At 38.4% G+C, this 15,547-nt stretch overlaps 1 protein-coding gene across 1 annotated transcript; it reads left to right on the forward strand.

Annotated features, from left to right (window-relative positions):
• Positions 1-10,547: 10,547 nt before the first annotated feature.
• On the forward strand, positions 10,548-15,268 carry LOC145770363 (cytochrome c1, heme protein, mitochondrial-like). The gene is made up of 7 exons (XM_082581987.1): positions 10,548-10,676; positions 10,794-10,942; positions 12,133-12,259; positions 12,783-12,953; positions 13,113-13,260; positions 13,646-13,746; positions 14,820-15,268. Exons 1-7 carry the CDS (start codon positions 10,566-10,568, stop codon positions 14,916-14,918), a joined length of 906 nt encoding a protein of 301 aa, XP_082438113.1. The 5' UTR covers positions 10,548-10,565; the 3' UTR covers positions 14,919-15,268.
• Positions 15,269-15,547: the final 279 nt, after the last annotated feature.

The following is a 15,547-nucleotide window of genomic DNA, read 5'->3' on the forward strand; positions in this document are numbered from 1 at the left end:
AAATTGTATTTCCGTAAAAATAGCCTCAAAGCTGTCGAAATTGGATGCAACGCCGTACACCACTAAAACTTGTCACTACAGAACAGATTACTTAGATAAAAGACGGAAAATTTGTCCAGCTAGCAAGCACCAAGCAAACAGTTAAATATGCGACTGACTTCCAACAAACAATTTTACCAATGACTAGAATAATTTGCGATATCTCAAATGCACGTAGACAGTAACTGTGACGCAATAATGAAAGACATTGTCACGCAATTCAAACCGGTGTTCAAAGGTAGTGATGCAATATTTCATCAGGTCTTACGACCGATGGTGCAATATTTGGACATTTTCTAGCAATTTCCATGACGTAAGATGCCAGCTAGGTTAAGTAGACCATAACGGTTTTTATATGACGTTTGATTTGGTGAACAAAATTGTCGGGAACAGTCCTTAACGTGCGTTGCTCAAGCGCACACCCCGAGTGTCGAACCAGCGCCGCTTGATCTTGAAGTTTCTTCGTTCCAGAAGTGACGCGCTAACCAATTGAGCTATCGGGGCGGACTTCTATTAAATGTAGCCTACCATCAGAGTCAGCATCAAAAATTTTGTGGACACAAAAAGCATTAATTTTGTATTAAATGCAAAATCAATGCAATGAGAAAAGTGAGCACAATGACAGGTAGCCTACCTTTCAAAAAAACGAGCAACCAAAGTTCAAATAAAACATGTTTTGTATCATCTCGTTTTTGTTAAGACATGAGCGGGACAAAAATATAATACAAGCTAAAACAAGTGATACAGGGATATCTAGAGAAGGGGATATGAAGGCTCGCAGCAATTGCCTTATTCTCATGACACTACCAGGGCGGTAGTTTGTAGTGCTTTAAACATGTGTTTTTTTTTTAAATCGTAGAAAGTTTTGTAGTGCAGCTGGTACAATGAGCTACAGAAGACAGTTAGCAAATGTTACATAGAGCATAGTTAAAGAATACTTGTTTACAAACACAGTTGAAAAGTTACCGGTAAGCTGTTTTTTTTAACAAGGTAAGTAACCGGTAAGCTAGTAACCGGTAAGCTGTCCGCCCCGATAGCTCAGTGGTTACGCGCCGGGCTCAAGATCACACGGCGCTGGTTCGACTCTCGGGGTGTGCGTTTGAGCAACGCATTTCAGGACTGCTCTCCATTCAGCGGCACCTAGTGAATGGAATAATTTCTCGGCAACAAGACTTCAACAATCGGAAAAGCTTCACTCTGCCAATCTCGGTAACCGGCCCTGCGTCAAGTGCCTCTACAAGTATGCGAACAAGTACCAGGAATAACCTATCAAGGCTTTGTCAGTCCGAGGATAAAGGTTCAAAACCAAACCAAACCAAAGCCTTTGCAGCAGGCTGGATGTAACGCAAGTATATGGGTAGTTGAATTAACAAGCAACCATGAGCATGCTGTGAATATCCAGGCCTGATTCTAATAGCGCAATTCAAGTTATCATAACAAGATTTATTAAACTACTATCGGTGCCAATTGTCATTTTACGATAAACGCAGATTAATTACGATATACAAAAGCCCTTCTATTGTCAGGCGTAATAAAAGCCTTCGTATCCCCTACTTTAGATATCCCTGAAGTGATAGCTTATATTTTTTTGTTTTTGTTTTGTTTTATTATCTTTATCCTGCATTGCGGGAAAGCGGACTTGAGCGCTATGCATCGGTGTGCGCCTTCCGACGTACACCTGACCCACGCTGCAGCCGACTGCAATGTCTGTTTCCGGTTGTCTACTCTACTTATGACTTAAATTTGGTACTACCCATTACTCGAAATCAATACGCTATTGGACGGTGAGAGGTCAAAAAAATTAAAAGATTCAAAACGTGTGTAGGGCCTGCGGCTTTTCTTATGTTTCTTTCGTTTCCTTGCGTCTTATTGCTGTTGCGAAACATGGAAACCTTTTTGGTTCCTGCGGTTTTGCTACAATTGTGCGTCTCTTTAAAATTTGTATTATTTATTAAAAATTTGAAACGCTAACTAAACTTTTTGCGTTTATTCAAGATTTTATGCCGTTTATTAGGGATTTGAAACGCTTACAGTAATTGTGTATTCTTTTGCAATCTGCAGTTTGATACACACATACGTAGTTTTACGTCGTTTTGCGTTGTGCATCTGCCGCATGCCACATCACTGCATTGCTTGGACCATTTTAATCACACTGAGTTTCTCTTAAATGGACCGTGTAGCGTTAAACAAAAATCAATAGCCTATGGTTTTTCTCAGTCATTGGGTAGTACGATATTTTCAGTCAGTTCACCACGGATTCTTTTCTTGAAAGTCACGGTGTCAGTTTAGTTGTGTTGTGGTTGTAGTGTAGTTTTAGGTGCTGATCATGACTTTGATTCAGTTCATCTCGTTCTATTTATAATCAAGCTAGACATTATTTGGCTGCAACGTAATTTTTCGATCTGGAGGTTTTACTTTTTTTCTTTGCAATAAACTCATACTTGTAGAAACCAAGATACCATTCTCATATCATCTCCACTACTGTGCTTATACTCAGGACGTTGCTGTAACAGTTACAACAAAGTATGGACGGATGCTTCAGACTTTTCGCCGTCCTCTCGACTATACGTGTAGCCTGGCCTATGGCTAAGTGTTTAATACTTCAAATTATTCCAAAATTGACCTATAACCATTATTATATTAACCATTATGAAAACAATGTATTGTTTACAAACTTATTTAATCTAGACACCCCTCAGTTAAATTTAATACCTCAGCCAAATACAAGGATTCGTTTAAACACCTTGTGAACATGAAGTTAACTTTAAAATTAAAATTGCATTCAATCAATCATTTTATTTTTCGTCATTAACGCGTCCGGGCAGTAGGCTATCATTTCATGAAAGGAAAAGGCTGGTTGATATCTAGCAGCCTTTCAGTGTAGTCCTGGAACACAGTGAATCTAAGGTGGTAAAAGGATAATCTCTCGCCCCAGAGGCTCACACGACAAGGAAGAAAAAAAGGGAGAAATCACAAATAAAAATGTATTATTTTGAATTCACACCAACAACCCTTTTGATTTTGTTTTTGTCTAACTCTAGATTGGAAACACTAATGTGACTTGTCCTCTCAGATGCGAAAGTCAAGACTGGATAATTGACACTGATTTCTGAAAAAATTTGAAATAAGTATTTGCAAATTTCGGCACACTGCTTGCTGATAATAATATTTTCTACTATATTTCATTTGAAGGAGTGCGAGAATTCTTGGAAGGAGTCATAATAGTATGATGGAAATTTGATAGTAGCCTAGAATATTTAAAGTTTGTAGCAAAGCCAACTTAGGTACGGTACCGTACTCTCTCTTCTGCCCCTTAAGTTTTACTTAAACTAGTGGGGTAACCTTGACTTTCATAACTGCATGAATTTTTCAGGTACTTTCATGATGTAGCTTCCACATGGAGAAAAGTAGTGTTTGATAGGCTATTGCATTTATACAATGCAGGCATGGTGCCCAGATCTCTGATGGTGCCGTACATATAAAACACTGAAATTCACATTAATAGATACTTTCAAAAGCAGTCCAACATGCTTCGGTTATGCTTTAACACTACCAGTAGTATTGTTGTGTAGCTGATCTCACCTCAGAAAGCATAGCGTATGGTACTCTACTGGTTTCTCTTCAAATTGATATAGAACAGTCAGGGTTGCAAGTATCGGTTCCAAATCGCTATTCGATAGCACTATTCTCTACTTTTTCAATATCGATTACGTCCAAGTCTTTTCTTTTTTCCGCCAATATTGTTTATGGTTCTTTCTTTACTTTTTTGACTGAATCGATATTCTTTATCGATTGTTTTGCGACTTTTTTCAAGCCTTTAATTCTAGGCAGTGGCTATTTGACCGGCTCCGGTCTTTAAATCTGAAACACTATTTGACCGGTCATGACGTCACTATTTTTTCTTTTTCTCTTTCAGAGCAAAAGACGAGAAGCGCCTATACAGTATAAGTTCTAAATTTGACAGATTTATTCAACACGTTCTGTGGCACGTGCGCTACGTCTGCGGCTCCCACTCTAGAGGGATTGAGTTCGGTACTACCCGGAAGCGTTCTCTTTCTTTTTTTTCTTTTAACTAAATTTTGACTGGAAGTGCATTTTTGTAGTCAATTTTTAATTTGAGTTGCCTACAGCGCAATTTTTTATGTCTTTTCAAATGTGAGTAATAAAGTTAGAGTTTTTTTAATTTTCTTGAATTTGAGAATTTCTCTAGGTAATTTGCCGTTTGTCATAAGAGGATGTTAATAATGGTAATGGTATGTGAATGTAATGCGTCGTTCGGCAAACACAGTCACATCCTCTTATGACGAACGGAAAATTACCCAGAGAAATTCTCAAATTTCAGCAAATTAAAAAAACTCTAACTTTATTACTCACATTTGAAAAGACATAAAAAATTGCGCTGTAGGCAACTCAAATTAAAAATTGACTAAAAAAATGCACTTCGGGTCAAAAATTAGTTAAATAAAAGAAAAAGAACGCTTCCGCGTAGTATCGAACTCATTCCTTCTAGAGTGGGAACAGGAGACGTATCGCACGCGCCAGAGAACGTGTTGCATAAAACTGTCAAATTTAGAACTTATATAGGCACTTCTCGTCTTTTGCTCTGAAAGAGAAAAAGAAAAAAATAGTGACGTCATGACCGGTCAAATAGTGTTTCAGATTCAAAAACCGGAGCCGGTGAAATAGCCACTGCCTTAATTCTACTTAACCACTTAGCTACGGCAAGCGTTGATGCACGCGTGTTGTGTCTGCCAATTCAACGGCAAGCGTCTAGGGGCGCAAATTTTTATTGCTTAACGTTGGAACAGCGTTTACGGTCGTATACAGCTTGTATCGCTTCGATGAATTTCCTAAAGCTTCCGTTATCTCTCAGAAATACCGGGTAGTTTGGCTTCAATAAATCATCGTTATGGTTATGTTTTCTCAGCGAAAAGTAGGTCTGTCTGCAAGCAGTTTTGAGAAAAGTCTGTTCAAACTGCCTAAATTCAATGAGTCTTTTCACGTTGATTCAAGGCCTGGACCCGTTGAATTTATGTAAAAACTGCTGATTACTTCACGTGGAGCGAAGATGAATACGTTTCGCATGAGCTCACTTGCTTTATGAGTTTCAAACGGAGTTTTTGGAGTTTCGCCACAAGGGTTTTTAAACAAATCATTTTACATTGATTGAAGGACTGAATACGTTGAATCTATGCAAAAGAAGCTGATTTTTTTTTTTTTTTATAATCATGCTTTTATTTGCGCCCATTGCGATAACATACAGTACACTGCGATCACAGATGCGATACAACAGACGACAGGAAGCAACGAAGTGACATATAGTCTTCGAGTCAGCTGCTCCCCTTATTTTGACTTGCCTTTAAGTGTCTTTCGCCGAGACACAGCCGCGTGCTCTGGAGCGGTGTCGAACCCACGTCCTTTCGAACGTCGCGCAGACGTTCTCACCACTCGGCTACGAAGCCGACAGTTTTGAAGATGAAGATACGGTTTTGAAGATGAAGATATGCCATTCGGATGAGTTAACAAGCCCATATTACAGCCGAAAACGCCGGAAAAAAATTTGCGAAAAAAACGCCGTTGGCATGGCACCATGACGTAAGCAAAAATCCGTAGCTATATAAGTGGTTAATAACATATGACGGACAAAGATATCATAGCATATTTTGACGCTCATACGAGATAAACGATAATTGAACAATACCAATCAAGCGGAGTTGAAAGGATAAGCATTTTGTTTGAAGTTATGCATGATTGAGCAGAAAGGGAATGTCACTGGTAGGCAGTATAAAATTAGATACATATATATATATACACTAGATTTTGTATTTTTTTAATTGCGTTTAATATCGATTAGCCTATTCTTTATTCTCTAGTTTTTTGGGAAGCAATTGAAATTGGATATTTCTCTACTTTTTTTGGAAGCTATCGAAATCGGATATTTCTCTACTTTTTTGTTTGACTATCGATATCGATTTATTCCCTACATTTTTCAATATCGACTTGCAACCCTTAGAACAGGGCAAGCTTGGGTTTTACATTTTTATTTCCATGCCTGCTCAGGATAAATGCAAGCGTTACACAGAAAAAGTTAAGTGTTTTATCAAGGCAGAGGTTGTCGTTATCAATACCATCCATAATAAACAAAGCCTTATAGTTATTATTTGTTAGTCAAGTATAACGTTGTATGCCCAAGCGCTGGGTTTTTTTTTTCGCTGAGACTTTTCAGTTATTTGTCCGAAATGACTTGAAAAAATTCGGTAATTTTTTATTTATTTCGGTCATTTTTGGTCATATATAGTCAATTGACTATATATTTTTTCGGATATTTTGACCAAATTGACTATATTTTTTTCGGACATTTTGATAAAAAATCGGTCAATGACCGAAAAAGAAAACCCAGCCCAAGCGTACGGTATTTTGTTACAAAACAAAAGATTTCACATTCTCTATAAATGCAATACCTATAAAATGAAAAATTTGCAAATCCAAAACATTAAAAATATATTTAACAACACTTTTTTAGGAATTAGTAAATTGTTAATTATCAGCTAATGCTATCCAATCTAGTTAATGCGCAAATATCCAGACGTTTTTTTCATGGACCTCTTATATCATGAAAAATCGTATTTGTTAACTTAAATGGGTATTTTTTTCATGAACAAGATATTTTTATATTTTAAAGCATTGGTTTTCAACCTTTTTTGCACTGCGACTCCTTAAGAGCAGTCAATGTAGCCTCGCGACTCCCCATAAAAACGTTCAATAAAAGCATATTTAATGCAAAATTTAAGCAAAATTGATTGATGCCAATATCGAGTAACTTATTTCTTATTTCACTGGTCTACTGTAAACTGGAATAAAAACATCTTGGTGATGTTATTATATACTACTGTACATACAGTGTCCATATTACATTTCCTCCGACTTAATAATTCCATTTTCTATCGAACTTGGCTAGATTAGGTGAAAAACTTTTGAATAAAAGCTTCATTTTTGCATTTTTTCACCAGTTGAATTTCTAGCAATGTTTAATGCAGTTATGGATTGATTGAAACCAGTTTTCGTGAGATGGTTGGTTCTGTATATCTGAAGCTTGTCAATGAGTAGAACTGCAATTATTAAGTCCCATGCAACTTAAATAAAAAATACTGAGTGGAACTGTTGTTGAAAGAATTGTCATAGAAAGTACACACTGAGGTTTTTCAATACCATTGGAAAGAATACTTACAAATCCAATTTTGTCATTGGATTTCCATATAACCTCATTTTTTTGATAGCATAATTTCTGCTTAACCTTTTAGTCTGTACAAACAACTTACAAGTTTTAGGTATAAACGCTAAAAGCTTAAACAGTAGAGTACTGTAATCTTAGTTTGAGAAATGGTCAATTGCAAAAAAACACATTTTTTATTCTTTTCTCAAAAAAAAATTGATTAAAATATACTTGACTTGCAGGCATCTTACGAGGGTCCTCATCTATTAGGTGCAGACAGTTAGGCGCCGGTCAAATAGGTGCACACACTGTGGCGTCTGGATATTTAAGTGCGGAGCCCGTTCATTTAGGTGCTATTCCTAGTAAAGTATGCAGATTGTATCAGCTTGGCTTTGGCAATAACCTAGTGACGGAAAACTAAGTTACTCTTCACTCAAGCCTACCACCCGCTTAAATAAAGGTATTTTTTACTGATGTTTAGTGTAGTTATTATTTGACTTGTATATATAACTAAAAGTGAACTCAGTCATGTTCGGAAACTTGAATAATTTATTAATAAAGCTTTCGCTGACACAAACCTGGACTAACAACAAATAAATGCCGACCACGCGCATTAAAAAAACAATATATTTTTCTGTTCAATGTAACATTTTGTGTGAAAAGCATTGTCCTACCTGCCAAGCTGATACAATCTGCAGACTTTACTAGGAATATTTACTCAGCTTTGGCAATAACCTAGTGACGGAAAACTAAGTTACTGTTCACTCAAGCCTACCACCCGCTTGAATATAGGTAGGCTATTTTTTACTGATGTTTAGTGTAGTTATTATTTGACTTGTATAACTAAAAGTGAACTCAATCGTGTTCAGAAACTTGAATAATTTATTGATAAAGCTTTCGTCGATGCAAACCTGGACTAACAACAAATAAGTGCCGACCACGCGCATTAAATAAACAATATATTTTTCTGTTCAATGTAACATTTTGTGTGAAAAGCATTGCCGGTTTAAGCAGCTTCACTCACGGAAGTCATGACATATTTTTCTGTTCAATATAACATTTTGTGTGAAAAGCATTGTCCTACCTGCCAAGCTGATACAATCTGCATACTTTAGTAGAAATAGCACCTAAATGAACAGGCGCCACAGTGTTCCACACCTAAATATCCTGACGTCACAGTGTGCGCCCCTATTTGACCGGTGCCTAACTGTCTGCGCCTAAAAGACTTGCTCCCTCTTACAACCCCCCAAAAAATAGCTTGTGACCCCCCGTATAGGTCGTGAATCCAAAAACCACTGCTGTAAAGCCTACAATAATGTGGTGGAATTGCTGTGTATTGTGTATATATGATAAAATCATTCTCATATCATCATGTGTCCATCCCTGGGATTTTTTTTTTCGCTGAGACTTTTCGGTCATTTGTCCGAAATGACTTCAAAAAATTCGGTAATTTTTTATTTATTTTGGTCATTTTTTCTGATGAAAATATTTCCTTTCAAGTGATACAAACCTGATACAAATGATACAAACCAAAAATTTCCTGATACAAACCAAAATTTGCACTTCCTGACTAGCTACAACATGAAGTTTCGCTGAGAAACGGTGTCGTGTTATATCTGAGAAAAGTTAGAACAGACAAACGTTTCTTCAACGTTCATCAGCGAAACTCAACCTTGCAACACCCGACCGCAGACATCTTTTATTGCACAACGGAAAGGAATATAAACAAGTAAGAATGACCAAATAAAAAAACACGTTACGCTCTAATGGTTCGCATTTACAAAGTGATTTAACTCATCAACAATTTCACCGCTTACGTTGTAGCGTGCTCGCTTCGATGTCTTGTTGGAGTTTGCAACCGAGAATGCAAACTGAATCCACAATCTACGGTTGCGTTCACTTTTCTTCATTAAAAGTCAGCAAAGCATTAGCAATTAGCTGCCAAACTTGGCCAATCTATGCCACGCTTTGCAGCTATTGTTAAAACTTTCCGCCAATTGTCACCTGGTTCGCAATTACACATTACTTCAAATTTAAAATTTTTAATGGAGTGGAGTACGACGTTGCAAAAACCATCACACAAAATCACTATCTATCAATGTGGAGTCAAACATTTCACAGAGGTTATCACCAGCTCAAAAGTTAACAACATTATGCAATATGCTGGGATAACTTCTTGACTGACAGATCAATCTTTTCCACGACTCGAAGGAAAGATTTGAAAACGCAGTGGTATTTCTAGGAAGTTGAAGTCTTTGAGTGTGTTACTTTCATGTTTGCGTTTATCACAAGCAATGAGACATTGGATCAATGTTCAAAGGGATAAAAACAGAGAGAGACTGTTCACCAGGCATTTGATAATTAAAGTAATTTGCGTTCTTCTGGTGACTATTTACTAGGTTACCAGTTCAAAGGGATACTTCGTTGTTTATCCATGTCTGGTCAATAACATTTCGAAAGGGTTGACCACTAGCTCAAAAATTGATAATGCAACATGCTGAGAAAATGTCCCGATTGACAGAACGGACCGATCAATCTCTACCAAGCGGTTTGACCTTTCCAAGGCAACGCAACATTGCGTCACACTTGAAAATCACGTTTGGGAAATGTTACTTCTGTATTTGCGTTATCACATATAATAAGACATTGGATCAACGTTCAAACACTAAGTCTACGTCATTTGAAATTTGACTAAGTCTATGTCTTGTATTTCCGATTGACAAAAAATTGTAGAGTGGCGCAAGAAGCTTCTTTTCAATCACTGAAATCGATTTGCGCGCGTTGACTACATATTTTTTCGGTCATTTTGATCGAATTCACTATATTTTTTTCGGACATTTTGCTAAAAAATCGGTCAATGACCGACAAATGACCGAAAAAAAAAAACCAGAACTCCGTCATTGCTTCTGCGCATTATGTTTTCCCACTACGGTATTCTTTTTGCTTCCCTGATACTTGACGTGTAAGCTCACTGTTTTACATCATCTCCCAAGTTTGCCTTTTTCTTTCCCTGCACCTCTTTCCTTCCACCTTACTCTCAATAATCAATTGATGTAGCTGTCCTGCCGATCCTATCAAATTATGTCTTTTAGATTTTGAGATAAAATCACTACAACTTATTTTGTAATTGGTATTTTGAGGTTCAAATTTGTCTAAATCAGGACTGCCCAAAGTTTTGTAGTTCACATATTGAGCCCCTAAATTATAAATAAACTAACTGCATTGAAAAGTAATAGCGATAGTATGCATGACCAATGACCATTGACCAAGTTACTCTTTGTACTACTCTCAGCAGGTCTACAACCAGATTAGAATGGCATCAGCCTTAAGCAGAACATTAGGATCTAGTAGGCTGTTGTTGGTCCAGCATGGCAAGACTAGTCAAAAACACAACATTTCTAGTTTCTCAAGAGGAAAGAAAATAGTAAGTTATATATATATCTTATGCTAAACACCAAATTGCTGTGTCTTCAAAAACAATTTAAGTTAAGAAATAATTGTCTTTTTGACATTACAATTAAGCGTCTTCTATTCTGTCAAGGTGATTGGGTCAACAGCTTTAATATGTGGAACTGGAGTCATCACAACACTTGCACTTCATCATTCTGTCCATGCTTCTGAGGATGAACTGCACCCTCCAAGCTATCCTTTCAAGCATAAGGGATTACTGACAACACTGGACTCAGCCAGGTAGTTGCTCACATTGATGGCAACACTATCTATATGCTCTGTTCATTAAGGAGTTCTTGATTCATTTCAGTCATGCAATATTATGTTTAACCTGTTGACTTATTGACAAAAACCAACATCGCTTAATCCTTGAATCATTGTTTATTGTTAACAACACTATTGAATTGTTGCTGTTGAAGTACTACATACATTCAGCGATCATGCCATCAGCGCAGCACACTTCATGGAAGACACTTGAAATGCAGCGTGGTGCGCCACCGACACCAAACTACATGGTTTTATACCCCACCCGGTGGCGCGCCCCCCTGGTATGGACCTGCCTCGGCCGACTTGGGTCAAGCTCAACAGAATCCGAACCGGAGTCGGTCGCTTCCATTCCAACATGCACAAGTGGGGTCTGGCTCCCTCATCGGCCTGCGAATGCGGCGCGGAGGAACAAACTGCTGACCATTTCGTTCTCGAATGCCCCATCTACAAGGCACCAAATGGAACGGGTCTGCTACTATTCGGTTGGTCCGATTCGGTGAGAGCCTTTTGGGTGAGAGCTTTTTTCGGTGAGAGCCCTATTCAGTGATTTTTTTGAATTTTTTTTTGAAAATTATTGGGTACCGTAGCCTAATTATCATTGCCGCTTTTACATCGTTTTAACGTCGCTAAACGTTGAAATAAGACCCTAACCCTACCCTTAACCCCTAACCCCTATTTCCTAACCTCTAACCACTAACCCTTAACCCCTAACCCTATAACGGCAATTATAATTAGGCTAGGATACCCAATAATTAAAAAAATAAATCACCGAATAGGGCTCTCACCGAAAAAGGCTCTCACCGTATAGGGAACTCACCGAATCGGACTCGCCGAAACGGGCCATTCCGAAATGGAACGCATGGTATAGCAACGCTTGACGAAGCTACACTCACCTCACCTGGCTCTCCACCACCTGCCCTGAAATTTGATTTGATCTAGTCTCGAACGAAAGAAGAAGAACACTATTGACTTCATTATTCTTACTGGCTTACGCTTTTACTTGTCAGGTGTTTTTTTGTTTTTAATTTTTACAATTTAGAACTCTCTTTATAGCCATCAATTTGTTTGATATAAACCTGGGTTGTAATGTTCAAGAAGTTGTGGTTAAGTTGGTAACATTATACAATGTACATGACCAGTTCATTTCACTCATTTGTTTGCAGCGTCCGCCGTGGCTTTCAAGTCTACCAGCAAGTATGTGCGGCATGTCATAGCATGAACTATTTGGCCTTTAGGAACTTAGTTGGTGTCACCCACACTGAAGCAGAAGCAAAGGCTTTAGCTGCTGAGGTAATATTTTAATAAAATTTTCGTACACAACCCAAATGGTTGCAAAGATTTCACTCAACTGCGTTAGATGCATCAGTTGATTGACAAAATGTCCAACCGGTTATAACCACTTGTGCTCATGTCTTCAAAGCCGCCCTCTTAATGGTCTAGTGAAGAAGTTCCAAGTCTGGCATCCATGGATACTTTTTAAGGATGCATAAAAAGCGTTGACATTTGGATGAAGTATTGGTAGAAAACGTTCATGTTCTGGAGTAACAAGTCAATTTTCACTCGAGGCCACTCTTAGAAGTTTAGAAAAGGAGTTCTTTGAAAGGAGTCTGAGTGCAAAAAGTAGGGAATTACTGGCATAGTACCGTAGGGGCTCTGTAGTCATGAATTTGCTTACTGTTCAAAGATTTGTATTGTTGATCCAAGCACGTTGGTTGTTGATGTCTCATTGGCCTAGAACACCTAACCTCGGCGTTTTTACATTTTTGAACCGGTCAAGAACTGCCCATTCTATTGCTCATTCTTTTTTCAACAGGCTATGGTCCAAGATGGCCCGAACGACCTTGGCAAGATGTTTATGCGGCCTGGAAAATTGTCAGACTACATGCCAAAGCCGTATGCTAATGATGAAGAGGCCAGGGCTGCTAACAACGGGGCCTTGCCCCCTGATCTCAGCCTCATAACGCTGGCCAGACATGGAGGGGAGGTAAGTAGGGTCATTAGTTGTTTGTCAACCTTCTGAAAGTTCATATGAACTTTGAAATGAGCCTTTGTGGTCATATTGGTCATTACTGTAGTATACAAGGATGTGATTTGTAAATGTCATTACTAAACACGAGAAATCACCACAACTATTCATGATCAGGATTATATCTTTTCATTGTTGACCGGGTATCACGACGCGCCAGCCGGTGTGGAAATAGCTGAGGAACAATACTACAACGTCTACTTCCCTGGCCAGGCCATTGGAATGGCTCAAGCTCTCTATAACGAAATAATAGAATACGAAGACGGTACGTTGTGTGGTCACCATGTTGCTGAGTAGCTACAGCAGTTAATAGCAAGAACCGTTAAGCAAAGCCTGATTTAACTAAGAAATTCTAAGCCTTAATTTTCTAACTGAATATTGCATTGCCAATGCACCCCAGCGTTGCCAAAAGAGTCACTCAATTGTAGCCCATTCTTGCTGATTCATTACTGCGATGCTTTGTATAGTAGTAGTAGTCCAGTCTCAATCCGGTGATGTTCCCGTTCCCGAGGGTGGCCGGATTCACGTCCAAGTGTCGCAATTGCCTTCACACCCTGCCTCCACATCAATCTGTCTAACGCGTCCTCTCTTGTCAATATACACAACTAGATTGGCATGGCAGAAGCGTTATTCTATCCCCAACTTTTCAGGCACCCCCGCCACACAAAGTCAGCTAGCCAAGGACGTGAGCACATTTCTCCGATGGACTTCAGAGCCCCACCATGACACCAAGAAGCTATATGGCTTCCGGGTATGTTTCACGATTGTTATCATAAAACAAAACTTCAAACTTTGATTATACGGTACTGTATTCTTTTCAGTAGATTACACTGGTCAATACAATTTTTGGTGCAACAAAGCTAAGAGGCTTTTAGAGGTTTTCGAGGTTAGGGAATTCGAAAATAAAGCCCGTTCAATTCAATCAATGCAAGAGGCTAAAAATTAAAATATTCAGTTTTGAACAGGTCTAATTTGTGGTTCATTTGTGTGCCACTGGTCCTCTAAGGGTTAATGTGTGATAGCTGCAATGATTTGCCTAAAACAATTGCCTTTTATCTGCAAAACATTGTTAATGTTTAGAAACAGTATCTTTGGAACGTTTGGTCTCTCCAACAAAAAAGAAAGAACCCAAAATGTAGATACTAAACTCACTTTCAGCAAAATAATTAGGGCTTCTAATTGTTAAATTAATAACGCAGTTTAGTTTCCGAAACGTTTGCTGAACATAAGTTTAGTATCTACATTTTGGATTATTTTCTTATTTGGAATATTCTATTTGAATAAGCTTAAAAGAAGATGATCTGTCTCAGGGGTCGGGAAGCCACGGCTGTTTTCGTGACGGCTTCTTCCGCGCAGAAAGTTTTATTTTTTTTTAGTGCTGAAAATACGCTCAGAATGCTCTAAACTAAATGTAATTTTCCTAAAAAAAAATTGGGAAAAGTCCCCCAGACCCCCGTTGTTTTTCCATTCGTTATTAAACACATGGCCCCACTATTATAAACTCATCACCTGCCACCGCGTGTTAGGTGTATTAAGTGTTAAAGCATTATGTGGTTCTTACGGAAATATATTTCCAAAAATGTAGCTTTTATGGCTTTTTTACCAAAAAAGGTTTCCGACCCCTGATCTAGCTGTCAGCTGTTATGACTGAACTGACTCGTGTGAAAATGAATTTCTTTGCATTACAAGACATATAACCAAGTCGTTCATATCAAGCATTGTTGTGGGATTGACACCTGTCAGAAGATATTTCATTTCTTAATTAGATTATGCTATTCTACACTATTGTGACGTCATGATTTACACAATCTGTTGCTGTTTCAGGCGATTTTGTTGTTCGTGCTAATGATGCCGCTCTCCTGGTATATGAAGAAGCGAGTTTTCAGCCATCTTAAGTCTATGAAGATTGCTTACAAAGCATAGCCAACTTCCTCGTCGAGATAAACAACTTGTACCAATTGTTCCCAAACCTTTTGTGTGGTCGAATTTAAGTAGAAAATTATCGAATATCCAGCGTCCGTCTCAAAACACTTTGACACCAATAACAAATACTCGTCTGCCTTACCGAGTATCTCTTTCGTTTATAGCTATGGGACTTTCCACCAATGCACGTGGTTTATTTGTAATACATTATTTATGACATTTATCCTAAAAAAAGTTTTTCTTGGGATTTATTCGTCTTGCTTTGCGGTAATCCAGGCTATAAAATCTTGTATTTTAACGTTGATTCTACATCAGTTATAGTCTTATTAATAAAAAAGCAGCAAATTCTGTATCATGTCTACCAATACCAGGTCACTAGAAATTACTAACCTGAGCTTGAACATGGAGCAGTGTCTTGTCGGATGCTGTTGCGGCGCTTGCAGCAGCCGACCCCGCTCAAGAGCATCATCAACAAATTTCAGTCATACAGGCCATGGATTAATCCTCATGTTGAGGGTGTGGCCTGTCTGTCGAGAGCGAAGTCTTCCTCTCCACATCACATCTAACGGTCCACTGGGTTGGTAGAGTCCATGTTCAGGGCTACAAGGTCGCGCTTTGCAAGTTCTTCC

Source organism: Aplidium turbinatum, chromosome 5 (assembly GCF_918807975.1).
Source record: "Aplidium turbinatum chromosome 5, kaAplTurb1.1, whole genome shotgun sequence".
Taxonomy (NCBI): Eukaryota; Metazoa; Chordata; class Ascidiacea; order Aplousobranchia; family Polyclinidae; genus Aplidium; species Aplidium turbinatum.

Excerpts from the sequence above, each read along its gene's own strand:
- LOC145770363 (XM_082581987.1), top strand. The coding sequence starts at position 10,566 with ATGGCATCAGCCTTAAGCAGAACATTAGGATCTAGTAGGCTGTTGTTG. Across the intron at positions 10,677-10,793 it reads TCTCAAGAGGAAAGAAAATA|GTGATTGGGTCAACAGCTTT; the intron begins GTAAGTTATATA and ends TATTCTGTCAAG. Across the intron at positions 13,261-13,645 it reads AATAATAGAATACGAAGACG|GCACCCCCGCCACACAAAGT; the intron begins GTACGTTGTGTG and ends CCAACTTTTCAG.